This window comes from Ptiloglossa arizonensis, chromosome 9, assembly GCF_051014685.1.
Source record: "Ptiloglossa arizonensis isolate GNS036 chromosome 9, iyPtiAriz1_principal, whole genome shotgun sequence".
Taxonomy (NCBI): domain Eukaryota; kingdom Metazoa; phylum Arthropoda; class Insecta; order Hymenoptera; family Colletidae; genus Ptiloglossa; species Ptiloglossa arizonensis.
The window spans coordinates 14,936,726-14,949,612 of NC_135056.1; the positions used below are offsets into that span (position 1 = coordinate 14,936,726).

Consider the following 12,887-nt stretch of genomic DNA (forward strand, 5'->3'; position numbering starts at 1 on the left):
ATCTTCACTAAAGGACCCTCATTTTGTAAACTATCGACGTTGTAAATTTCGAAGAAATTTAATTCTAATTAAAATATATTACAATAAAATAAAATTTGAAACGACGAGAAAACGATCGTTCTTTTCCAAGATAGTAGACACGGACGCGACATCTTCACTAGGGGGGCCTCATTTTCTACACCATCGACGTTGTAAATTCCTAAGAAATTTAATTTTAATCAAAATACACTATAACGAAATAAAATTTAAAACCACGAGACAACGATCGTTCTTTCCCAAGATAGTAGACACGGACATCTTCACTAAAGGTCCCTCATTTTTTTTGTAAATTCCAAAGAAATTTAATTTTGATCAAAATCTACTATAAAGAAATAAAATTTAAAACCACGAGACAACGAACGTTCTTTTCCAAGGTGGTAGGCACGGAAGCGACAGTGCAGTGGGTTCCTCCGCAACTCTGTCCGGCGACCAGGCGCCAAGTTCCCCGCCTTCGTGGGCATCCTCGCCCCCGGCCAGTCCCGACAGCGCGGTGACCGCCGTTTCGTACATACCGGACCAGCAGGCCGTTCTCCAGAGGGTTTCGTTCACGACTTCGAGCGAGGTGCGCCAAGTGACCAGGTCGAACAACCAGGAGATGTCGAGGAGCACCGCGGCACCGTACACGCCTAGCATCACGAGCATCGGCGGCGCGGTACTGAGGTGAGAATCCCCGCCCTCCTTGCTATGCGGTCCCGTGGAAGATTGCTAGGAATTGGGTGGACGGTTACCAATCGTTCTGGTATTCCAGAGGAACGTTTCGGACGGTTCGTCGACCCTGTCGAATGTAGCGCGACGTGGTCAGCGTACGTTCACCTGGTTTGCGAGGGCGATAGGTCGTTCGATAGCACCGACCAGTTCCGCCCTTAGCATCGTAGACGAACTCCATACGTAGACAAACTACGTTCGCGTACACTTGACTTGGAACGAAAGGGTTATTTTAGAAACTGTGTCGATGGAATTGAGAAACGTAGATTTTCAAAGTAGTATACAGCAGTCGTCAGAGACTTTTTAACATCGGAATAGGAACATCGGACCCTGTGAACTCTGATTCTAGGGACGGCACTGGCCTAACATACCACCGTTCCAGATCATTCCACTTTCGTCGCTCCCCTCCGTCCTCGATACAAGTATACACTTTACCACTCCGTAAAAGTACGTTAAAGTAGCATGGGGGACATCTTGGACCCTCACGAGTCGAATTACCCGATAGTCACCACTATTGCACGGTAGATGTTCTTAACTCGCGATCTTCGATTCAACGAAGCGAACGACACTTGGCCCGGGTGTCCATGTCACTCTCCCTTCGATGTCCCTCGAGTTCGACCCCTCGTCGCAACTGCAACGCTACAGCACGACTCTGGTTACCGTTCGACGGTCCACACCGTGCTGAGACGGTTGCAATTGAAATCCAACTGACTAACAACATCGAGGTTGAAATGGAGAAGCTTCTCCAGCCAAAGGCTCGTTTGTTTTCCAGGTCAAAGACCGCCGATATCGAGAGGATGTTGCACATCTCGAGGCCCGACACCGGCATGAACGTCTCACCCCAGAGCAAGAGTTCCTCGTCGACGTCCTCCGAGAGCAAGAAGTACACCAAGAGGCGTTACACGGACTCGAGGCATCAGACGCGTCACATCCCAGACGCTGACACACTGGCGGGGAAGACCACGGCGTCGGTGGCGTCCTCCTCCTCGGTGGTGATGTCCTCCTCGTCCTCGACGATCGGTACGCAGAACCAACGAGCTGGCGCCCAACCGGTCTGGAAACGACGCGAATTGATTTCCAGCGCGCCCAAGGACAGGGAAAGATACTTCTGAACAACGATTCCCCGTCGACGATCGGATCGAATGGCCGCGAGGACCTCGAGGGTAACCTCCATGGCGAAGAAAAACTTACGAAGAACTCTGTAACGCGACCGTCGATCGTATTGTTCCCAATTATACAGCGAAAACCTCGATACTTGCGCGCGAACGTTTGTCGGGTTGTCGTAGGGGTTCGTAACTGGCGAGGACACGTATTACGAGTTCCTCATGGTTCGATCGCCCGGACAATCGCACGAATCTGCAGAGTTTCGTACACGGAGGAGCAATCGAAAGATTTTGGGAGTTTGCAAACGTACGCAAACTTCGTCAAACGCGTAGCATGTTTCACAGATTAAGTGGTTCGCAACTATCGAAGTTCCGCTGTATTCTCGCCACGTTTTCCAGAGTCTCGGTTACTCGAACAATCGGAAGATCCTGGAAAGGAACGCTCCTGTGTCTCCAGAGTCGCGTTCAAACGTACGCAAACATCGTCGAACACAGAGCCCCGTGCTTCACAGGTTGCGATTTATTCTGTACGCTGCTCGAAGCAATCAGAGAATCCTCGAGAAGTTCCGAAGGATCTACGAAAGCACGAATTCTCGAATCAATTCTTACTTTTGTCGAGGCTCACCATTTGACAAACATTGTCAAACCGAGATTCTATCCACTCCAGAAGCTTCTCGAGATTCAAGAAACTGTGTCTACCGAGTAACGAGAGTTCGTCCTTGCTTGTGCACATTGTAGAACTGCGAGCGTCCGCACGCTGTGGTTAAACCGTTAAAAATCACAAGGAACGATCACGAAGAGTATCAACATCTCTAGAATTCTAACCCAGAACCTCGTAAACACTATCGAGATGATTCCTTTCAATTCTCCGATCAATTCGTTAGCAGAGCGGTCTCTGTTCGATGAAACATCGAGCCGGTTGATTCGAGCAGCGTGCAAACTCACGTGGCAACTGTGCTACCCCGACTCAAGTTCAGGAGACCCTGACGGATACCCGAGACCCAAAACCAAGGGTCGAGAGGTCCCCGAGCGCGTCTCGGAACCCGAACGGGCTTCCGGGCGTACACTCGAACCGATCGTTAAAGTCTTCGCAAAGCATAGTCACTGCCGATCAGGCGTGGCCTGGCAAACTGTTCCTCGACACGTTTCCTCGCAGCTGGGAAACCGTGTGCTCGGTATCGTGGGGTGTCTATATTGGTTCCTAGACTACCGTCCTCGCGCTCGCAAAGATCTCCGTGACGAAACTCACGAGTCACCGAATCCTCTCTGTCACTGCTCTCGTCTCGTTCCCGGCCCGTGTAACGATCACGGGTGAGCGGGAACGAGCGAATCCACGCGTGAGGGGACGTTTGCGAAGCTCGCGCGTCGTTTCGTTAAGCGCATGAGAACTTTCTGTAAATCTGTGTCCACGGACAACACATTCTGATGTAGTAGCGACTCCGTTAGCGTCGATTTGTAAATTATTTTTATTACTAGATTACAAAGGATTCGCCGTGTCGTAGGCGAGCAATCGAGGGTTTCGGAGAATCGACGAGGACGATCTTCTCGTCGACAATCCGCGAAATCCTCGACGAAGCCGAAGCCAACAACGAAGACTAGTCTCGAGTCCCTCGGAACTCGCGTCGGGCCAATTTCTGTCCCAACGGATGCCACCGTGAATCGAACACGACGTTTAATCGAACCCGGACCCAACAATCTCGTTATCGTTGTTAATCTCGAGACAGCAGCCGGGCGATAACGTGGACGAAACGAGAGCTCGATCGATTTTTCGCTTCCGTTCGGGGATCATTCTTTTTCTTTCTTTTTCTTCCTTTCTTCTCTTTTCTAATCGTTCCCGTTTGGATACATCGATCCGCGTACTGCCGTGAGGGACGCGTGGCCCGAGAGACCCTGTTGTTCGTCGTTTAAGTTTTCTTTTTCAGTCTGTAAGCCAATAAATGAAGGTTAATTTTTTTACCATCTCGAGTACCTTATTTCTCCTCCCGTAACGTCAGAACGATTGATCACCATTCACGTAGACGGGAATACCATAGGGTATCTTGTTCAATGGGTCCAAAAATGGTAATTCAACGCGTCGATGGTAACTACGAACGAAAAGAGACACACATGATCGTTCGTGAGTTATATACTGTCAGATACTGTCAAATACTGTCAAATACTGTCAAATACTGTCAAATACTGTCAAATAACATCAAATACTGTCTGAATTTGAGAAAGAATCGAAGAGAATCTTCGTACTGAAGCTAGAGAATACTTTACGTGCGATGTGTCAGATTCTTAGGTGAACGAAGCGATAGTTTAGTTGTTTCGGAGCAGGTACGCGATGCAGTTATTTTTCTTGGGATGGAATTGGACACCTGAAAAGGAATAAAGAAACAAATGGATGAAACGTATGAGGTGGCTAGGTAACGTTCGCGGTGGTAAATTATAGAAACTCCTTTATTATCGATTTCTTCGCATACAATCCTCGTCACACTGGTCGTTACAAAATCCATCGTGATGCAGCGAATGTGCATCGCGAAGCTCGACAGTCCGCTTAATCCGAGTAGCAAAGAGGTGCAAAAGGGTGAAAACACGAATTCGATAGCTCCGTGAGGATAAGGTAATTCTGCACGTGCGAACGTGCGATCTGAACATCTCGAACACTTTCTGTCGTTATTACATCTAAACGTGGCAAGGCCCGATCGCTTTTATCGGAATCCGTCGATGAATATTTAAACGAATCGTTCCGTATCGTTCCTTTCTCATCTGGCTCGCAAGTTTCACGTATTTCGTCGCATTTACCTTCGTTCCGGGAATTGTATCTTATCTTTCAACGTACACATCGCGAAACCGTTCGTTTCACTTGTTGTTCTTCAAATTTTCTCTCGATCGTTTCAATTTTTATTCGTTCGCGTGCACCGTCGAAAGGAACCGTTTCCCCAGCTTCGTAATAACACGTAAATGCAACGCGATGCACACGGTCGCGGTTAATACTGTTGAAATCGGACGCGTTTTCGAATAATCTCGAACGAGTATTGATCCAAGTATAATACAATTGTCCGAATGGAATTATCCCCGATGGAATAATTCGTTCGTGGAACGATTACACGTTCCACGTGTTAAGAAAAGATTTTCGATCGATTCATCGACGGATATCGATGGGATTCGCGCGCGGGCCACGCCAGAAGACACTCATACGGCTCGTGTGATTCGTTTCGACGAAGAGCATCGAGGCAACGATCAAAAAATCGACGCGAGGTGTCTGTTAAGTGTTACTTTGTTTACGAAGGATCCGGTGAATCGTTCGGTGAAGGAACTGCAATGTTCGCGGTGAAATGATTTTTTATACGACACGCGGACTGTACAAATTGTGAAACGTCTCGTCGTTCGGGAACGATTGGACCGAAATCGACGTAGCAACGAAAAACTAAAGTACGGAAAGAGATTGATAATATCTCGTTTTGCATGAATTTTTCCCGATGGTTCTGCTTTCGATCGTCCACGTTCAAGTTACTTCGTTTTTTTAAATAAATATGCGACGATACGAAAGACGGTAGATTTGAAATAGGAAAGCTTTCTGAACTGCGAGCAGTTTCGTTAGAGATAGGTATTGGGAAAAAAAAAGAAAGAAACACTCTCTTGAAAGAGAGTGTGTCACGACACCATCAACAGTAACGATAAAAAAAATATAATTTCTAACGAGTAAACGAGCATCGTTTCCTTCGAGACCAATGACACGAGCGAAAATCTCTCGCGCACGCGCAACATACATATACATATTTATGTATATATATATATATATATGTGTACTTATATATATATAAATATATAAATATAAATAAATATATATATATATTTATATATATATATTTCTTTCGCATATTTATATATATATATTATATTAAAACAATCGCTAAAAAATATAAATATATTTATATATTTATATTCATATATTTATATATATATATTTATATATATATATAACTCTCACCGTTTAACGGCTAGCTGCCTATGCAGGGCTGGACGGATGCGACGCAATAAGTATTTTTATTTATACTTCGTACCCTCGAACGAGGAAACGCTTAGTTAATTCTAATACGACGAACAAGTATACAGAGTGAAGAAAGGTTAGATTAAAAACAAACAGAAGGAAACACGAGAGAGAAAAATAAATCACATCACGTATCCTGCAACTTGCATCGTGACGCGAACAAAGCGCTAGGTTGTTGCAGAAATTCCAATGACGTTTCGTCGATTGAAAATATCGCGTTAGAAATACTGTGTAACGTCATTCGAAAAGTTACGGCGATGATCCTTTGCCGTGAATACTTTCGAACAGAGTTTGCTTCTTGAGCAAAAAAAGAAAAGAAAAGAAAAGAATTTTCACTCGAACTTGATCCTCGCTACGGGAACGAAACTTTCGCAACAACCTAACGATCACGGGTACGTAACAATTGCGAATTTATTACTTTTAGTCACGAGCGGATGTATTTACTTGTCCATCCTTGGTCATTCCATTTTCAGTCCGGACGAGACACAATCGTTCGTCAAATACTCGATTCGATATACACTGTACACGAAACATTTACGGTATACGGGCTCATTCGGGATCGATGTTTAATTACATAAGTGCAATCTCAAAACGGCAAGAGACACCTGAAATCATCGTAGAATTTCTTTCTTCGAAACTTCTATCCGGTATCTCCGTCAAGGTTACCTCGAGGTCACTTCGTATTTTCTAAATTCAACGAACCTTCGTTGATGACCTTCGAACAATTCAAGTTCCCGGAAAAGTCGCAATTAATTCAAATACACGATCATTGGAAACACGCTACGATGCGTTGTCTTTAAAATGTGAAAAATTTCAATGTCTGTCTCTCGAAGGTATTAATTTATCGCAACCTGGAACCGCTCCAAGGTTATCGGTAATAGGTGTTTGCAGTGTAAATAATCTTGAACGGTTCCAAGGTTATCAGGTATGTACACTGTGAACAACCTTGAAAAGATAAGAAACGTTTTCCATCGACAATAATCCTTGGCGAAAGAGAAAGAAAGAATTTCTTGCATCTCGTACCGTTTGGCGACTACGATATCTCGCGCGACGATATAATAATTTTCACAAGTGAAACTCGACGTTATCGAGTACTCTACCTTCCCGTAACAAGTACACCGATTCGCTCTTAAATTAAATATTCGACACACGAGTCGATCAGTTTCGCGCTACGTACTCGGTTTGGAAACGTAGAATATTCGTAACACTCGTGTATCGAAGTTTCGTGGAACTCGTCGACGAAATTTCCAATCGTACGATAAGTCAATTGTCGATTCCAGTAACGATTGATCGTCTTTCGCGCGTTCAATTCCACGCATTCGACCATACTCGCGACCATGCGCTCGAAAACGGACAGTTAACAATAATCCACTGTCATCTCCTTCCGTTCGATCGTTCGACAACGTAATAATCTTAATATTACGCCGCTCCAGCTGCGAACCGAGCGATATTAAATATAAAATCTCTTCCCTTTTCTTTCGCCTCGGTGTTATCGGTACGTTCGTTTTCTCGCGCGCCGTTCACCGATCGTTCCACGGTTTAATTAAAGTTCGATCGCGAGCATCGTGCTTAATTAAGCCGAACGCGCCAACTTTCGACACTGTTCCATTCATCGACACTCTCGATTCGTTTCACGAACACGATTATTAACGACTACGGGGTACACGCATCGCGTTTCCTCTCTTTAGCGAACAATGTACTTCGAATTTACGAAGTAAATCGACGACACTCGTGGTCGTTACACGACAAACAACGTAAACGTTCGCCGTAATTGTGAAAATCAACGCGCGGTCGGCGATCGTGGCGATCGAGCTCTGCTCTAAAGGTTATATAAATAATTTTCTCTTTTAAATTTCATAAATAAACCTTACGGAATGCCCATTGTTGTCGGGAGTCGCTCCGATCGCCCGTGACCGAAACGAATATTAAAATAAATAAAATTTAACGTCCCTGTTCGTACGATCGGCGATTATTCAATCGTTGAAAGTTGGAACGCATTGGTGTCGACCCTTTGCACACGGGTTCTCGTCGAATGATCCAATGGATGCTCTCGAGATGGAGATAAACCGTAAACGGTTGAATTCGTTCGTGTTCACGGCTGGAACCGCTTGGAAACTTAAACTGTAATCTCACCGAACACGACTGGCTGATTTTCTCGATCCACCACCGATCCAGACCCAACAGCGCCGTTTGCTTCGAGACACGATTATCCTTTTATTCGTTCGAGTTGCTCGCGGAGCGTTCCAGAAAATAGTATCGCGCGCGTTTTGGTCACTTTGCCTCCTCGAACCCTTTGAATCGTCGCCTTGGTATCTTCGACGATCTCTTTCTTACGATCACACCGCTCGAAGTGCAACCAATGTCGAGAAATAAAATCATTAGACGAACTTCAAGGAAATCTCTATTAGGTACACTATCGAATTTGATAAGAAAGAATTACCGAGTATCCGGATCTCTCGAGTACTGACAAAATTCATTTCGATGGAACATTTGAAAATTCTGAATTATTGAAAATATCACCGATTCTTTTCTGCTTATAATTTAAGACTATTTATCATTTTTAAACGATCGAAGCAGTTCAAAGGAAAGATACCGTACCTTCTGTTTCGGATTTTCAGGTTCGACGATCGTTCGAGGAAGTTCGTACCGGATAAGAAAAGAACGCAAGCCACCGATAAGCTCGTCGAGGAAATTTCGTGATTCGAAAGATTTCACGGTCACCTTTGAATCGGTATTGTCGCATCGGATATAAATATATCCTTCTCGCCGTACAGGTACGTCAGACGAGGACGCCTTGGACCGAAGGTTACAGTGTTCTCGAAGACGTCACGACGCCGTTGGAAATTATAGTCGGAGCAATTCCACCCTCCCCTGTTCCGGACGCTCGATCAGTTTCAAAAGGGGCTCATTTCCCGCGTCCCCTCGAACATCCTCCCACGCTACAAGAGGCTCGCCGGGGCTCGTTTTCGAAGTTCTTAAATCCGAGATCATTCCGAGATACTTCGATTCCGGGCGCGAACCGAGGACAGCACTCCCGGGAAACGCTCCCCGATTCGTGAGAAGTTTTCAAACACGGTAGAACTCCGTTTGAAACGGTTACGCGAATTCAACGGGGAACGAGTTGTTCGTACAATCGGAGTACGTACCATCCAAGTACGATTATACTCCCTAGTTGTAATTCTTTTTTCAAAGGACCGGAGTTTTCGTCCATTTATGAAAATTTCTAGGTATTTCGATTCTTGTGAACATTCAGAGTATTTTGGTCTTCGTGAAAAATTCGGAGTACTTCAATTCTTGTGAAATGTTCAAGGTATTTCAATTCTTGTGAAATGTTCAGGGTATTTCAATTTTTTCGAGAAGTTCAGGGTATTTCGATTCTTGTGAAAAGTTCAGAGTATTCCAATTCTTATGAAAAGTTCAAGGTATTTGAATTCTTGTGAAAAGTTCAAGGTATTTGAATTCTTCTGAAAAGTTCAAGGTATTTCAATTCTTGTACAAATTTCAGGGTATTCCAATTCTTGTGAAATGTTCAAGGTATTTGAATTCTTGTGAAAAGTTCAAGATACTTCAATTCTTATGAAAAGTTCAAGGTATTTGAATTCTTGTGAAATATTCAGAGTACTTCAATTCTTGTGAAAATTTCAGGGTATTTCAATTCTTGTGAAATGTTCAAGGTATTCCAATTCTTATGAAAAGTTCAAGGTATTTGAATTCTTATGACAAGTTCAAGGTATTTCAATTCTTGTGAAAAGTTCAGGGTATTTAAATTCTACTGAAAATTTCAAAGTATTTAAATTCTCTTGAAAAATTGTTCGTACTGTACTATTTAAGTTACATTCCGCTCGGTGTAACAAATCGTTGATTTCCCATCATCGAACTTTTTCCATAGAGAAATTACCGTCTCGCTCCAACCTCTCCAAGAATGTCAATTTTCCCTGAAATACCACTGTCTCCCTCACATTTCCATTAACCATTAAAAACCACGTTCTTTAAATACATATCCACATTTATACCTTTCATTTCCATTCTTACTTCGTTCGTTCTTGCAACCAAACGAACATCCATCATCCGACATTCACCGAAGTTCACCGAACGTCAAAAATTCCAATCACAGAGTTCTACCGTAATCTTCATCAACAACCGTGCAATTCCCGAAGAATAAACCTCCACCCCAAATCAAGCCCCCTAGGTCACTTCCCCCTTGCATCCTCCGAAAATCACCATGGAGAATCGTTCAGGGTCGTCGTCGAAAATCTCGCGGTAGATCGCCAGAAAAATAGTAGAAAAAAAAAAAATAAGAAGAAACAGGCAAAGGTTGATCTTGCCTCGCGGAAATTTGTTCCTTAAAATCCTTTCCCTCTCCCCTGTAACCGAACACCTGGCGCGACAAACAACGCGATCGGTCGATGGTTTCGTTAAGGGAGAGCAATGAAAAATTCGCTCGTTCTTCCGTTCGTCGCGATCGAGGAACGGGTCGGTGTTGTCGTCCGCGTTTCGCGGCGTCGATCGATGCCCAAAGATTATTCCTTTCCGGGGGCGAGAACGCTGCAATATCGAGCTCTACGCGAGCTGTGACCACCTTCGGTACCATGGGGTGAATTTGTCCCGTTCACCGACGAGACACCACCTACACCTCCGTGGAGTGGGTCTGGATTCGCACCTTCTTCTGCGAACCGTTCCTGGACAAAGTGGGGCTGTGCGCCGAGAAACCGGGATTGTGGATCCCGAGCGGCTTCGGTTTCTTCAGCGAGCTCCTCAGCGGCGACGCGGCGCTACCCACGCTTCCGGAAGTCGCCACCGATGCCATCGAGCCGTTTCCGGCGCCCCCGACGTACGGTTTGCCGCTGGCGTCGGTCATCGAGATGCTGCCACCTGAAACCGAATCGCAGAGATTTTCTTTTTACAGGACGATAGCGTGACACGATCATCGACGACGAACCACGCTGGAGAATTTATCGCCATTGGTCCCCTTCGAGCGAAACGAATAAATAGATTTCATTTTGAACGGGAACTCGTGGCGATAAATTCTCCAGCTTTCCTTTTTCTCGTTTTTTTTCTTTTTTTTTTTTTTTTTCTCGTCCGTATACCTATCAATCCGGGAATTTTCTAACAGGGATTTCCAAACCGAAACCAACGAGAAGATTTTGACCGATGCGACGATAAATCTTTCAGTCTCGGTCTGATGAAAATCAGTGTCTCGTGTTACATTGTCCTCGAGTTACGGCTTCGTAGGGTTCGATGTTGTACCGCTGATGTTCAAAATCAGAGCGGAATTTATCTCTCGAGACACACGGTGCGATCGACGTTAAATACAGCGTTGATTTTCAAAGATCGTTAAGATTTCATCGACAGTACTATTTTAATTTCGATGACGTACTCGAGGTGATCAAATTTTATGTATCATTCCGGGTGAAAATTACGTGAAGTTTTAGAAACTAGAACGATAGAATTTTCCTAGTTTGCGTTTAGCAATTCTTTTTACCAATGTTTACGTTTTCGTACGGTACTTCAAACTCGAGTTATCAGAGCTAAGAAGCAGACACTCGTTCTTTTATTTTTTCCACGGTGTAAATTAACGCCCGGTTCTGTAAAGATCTTAGCAATCTTGGTGAAATTTAATCGCGTGTAGGAAGTTGCGAGGATGACAGCCGAGAAACGAGAATTAAGCGAACTGGACGTAAAATGTATATTTTTCCTCTTTTTTCTTTCTTTCTTTTATTTTTTTGGTTCGATAGCGCATAACACGGAAGTGACAACGCGATAGCCTTTTCCGCGACGTTTCACTCGGTGATACAGTAGAAACGAGTTCTAAAACGGTTTCCTGATGGAGACGCCATCGGGTTTCAGTCCACACGACTGGACTTTCTGCCAAGCTTCGGTTAAACTAACAAAAACCTGACGCGTTTGTGTGATAAACGATCCGTCGTTTACGGTAAACGAGAAACAAGCACTGTTGATGCATCCGAGACGGTTGTCATCGATCTTGACCGATGTTCGTTCATTGTTGGCATGTAAACACGTACGTACATACCCAATTAACCAAAGAAACGTTTAACCGACTTACGACACCGAGCAAACAAATGAATACAGCTTTACGGGACTTATCGCTGAATTTATTAACAGCTGTTCGCACGGTAAGGCTTAACGGGGTACTTGAGAGAATCTTTGGCAAAGTTGAAAATTAATTGGTCGTGAAAAATGGTTATTAAAGAAGAATGTAAAAGACTGAAGACGTTCCACGAAGAATATTTAACGAGAAGGATTAAATTAACTTCTTCCCAAGAATCTCGTCTTAATTTACTTTCGGTCAAGAGTCATCCCAGCAATATTTTTCTTCGTTGAAACGACAATACGTAAACCGTACCAAAAGTATCGCCTCGATCTTCTTCCAGGAAGAACGTTGTTGCAAACAACGTATTCTTCGCGGAAGAATTTAAACTTTCTGGAATTATACTTTCTAGAATTTTTTTTTTTTTGTAATCGCTCCAAGTGTTTAGCTGTAATTTCGACTCTCTCGTTCGCGAGAAATATTCTAATTACAAGCGCGGTAATAATTACACGAGGGAGCAGCGACGACGCGTTATCAACAATTAATCTCGGAATTTCTCATTTGCGTGCGGGACACTGTGATCACTTTTCAGAGGTGTAACAAACGCGCCAAATTTCTTAACAATTCCACGCGGTGAATTGTTGCCAATTCCGGGTCGCGTTTAAATTGTAACGAGTCTCAACGTTAATTAGAAACGCCCGTTCCGCGTTATTTGTCCTCACCGAGGAATCTCTCGTTCAGCGGCCATTTTATCGAGTTACTTTTCTACGACTTCTCCACCGTCCTCGTTCCCTTTTCCATTCGACCATCGTTGTCCCGTGTCTTGTATACCTGTAACCGTGATTTAATTCCTCTCCAATCTTGCACAATTTACGATAAACTTCACCGATTCGATCGTTCGGATACATTCAAATTCTCGATAAGAGAAGTCGAGGAGGCTCGCGAACAAACCACTGGA

At 44.2% G+C, this 12,887-nt stretch overlaps 3 protein-coding genes across 5 annotated transcripts in view; 1 reads left to right on the forward strand and 2 right to left on the reverse strand.

The window, feature by feature from the left end:
• The window catches only part of Rhogap102a (Rho GTPase activating protein at 102A), a 42,749-nt gene extending 38,946 nt beyond the window's left edge, over positions 1-3,803 (forward strand). For 2 of the 3 annotated variants that reach the window (XM_076319419.1, XM_076319418.1), the window contains 2 exons: positions 414-699; positions 1,517-3,803. In XM_076319419.1, coding sequence (XP_076175534.1) covers positions 414-699; positions 1,517-1,856 — 626 coding nt within the window. In that variant the 3' untranslated portion in view covers positions 1,857-3,803. Of the gene's footprint in view, positions 1-413; positions 700-1,484 lie in introns of all 3 variants that reach the window. The other variant, XM_076319420.1, reaches the window with a different exon arrangement.
• LOC143150876 (uncharacterized) lies at positions 2,807-5,614 on the reverse strand. The gene is made up of 2 exons (XM_076319423.1): positions 4,107-5,614; positions 2,807-3,931 (listed from the first exon to the last, which is right to left on the reverse strand). The coding sequence occupies exons 1-2, from the start codon at positions 4,361-4,363 to the stop codon at positions 3,838-3,840; spliced, it is 351 nt and encodes a 116-aa protein (XP_076175538.1). The 5' UTR covers positions 4,364-5,614; the 3' UTR covers positions 2,807-3,837.
• A 393-nt stretch (positions 5,615-6,007) lies between these two features.
• Positions 6,008-12,887, reverse strand: part of LOC143151115 (uncharacterized) — a 64,839-nt gene continuing 57,959 nt past the window's right edge. The window contains exon 7 of the mRNA XM_076319937.1: positions 6,008-10,752. Within this exon, the coding sequence (XP_076176052.1) occupies positions 10,508-10,752 (245 nt within the window). The 3' untranslated portion in view covers positions 6,008-10,507. The remainder of the gene's footprint in view (positions 10,753-12,887) is intronic.

Excerpts from the sequence above, each read along its gene's own strand:
- LOC143150876 (XM_076319423.1), bottom strand. The coding sequence starts at position 4,363 with ATGCACATTCGCTGCATCACGATGGATTTTGTAACGACCAGTGTGACG. Across the intron at positions 3,932-4,106 it reads AAGAATCTGACACATCGCAC|TTACCATCGACGCGTTGAAT; the intron begins GTAAAGTATTCT and ends TTTCGTTCGTAG.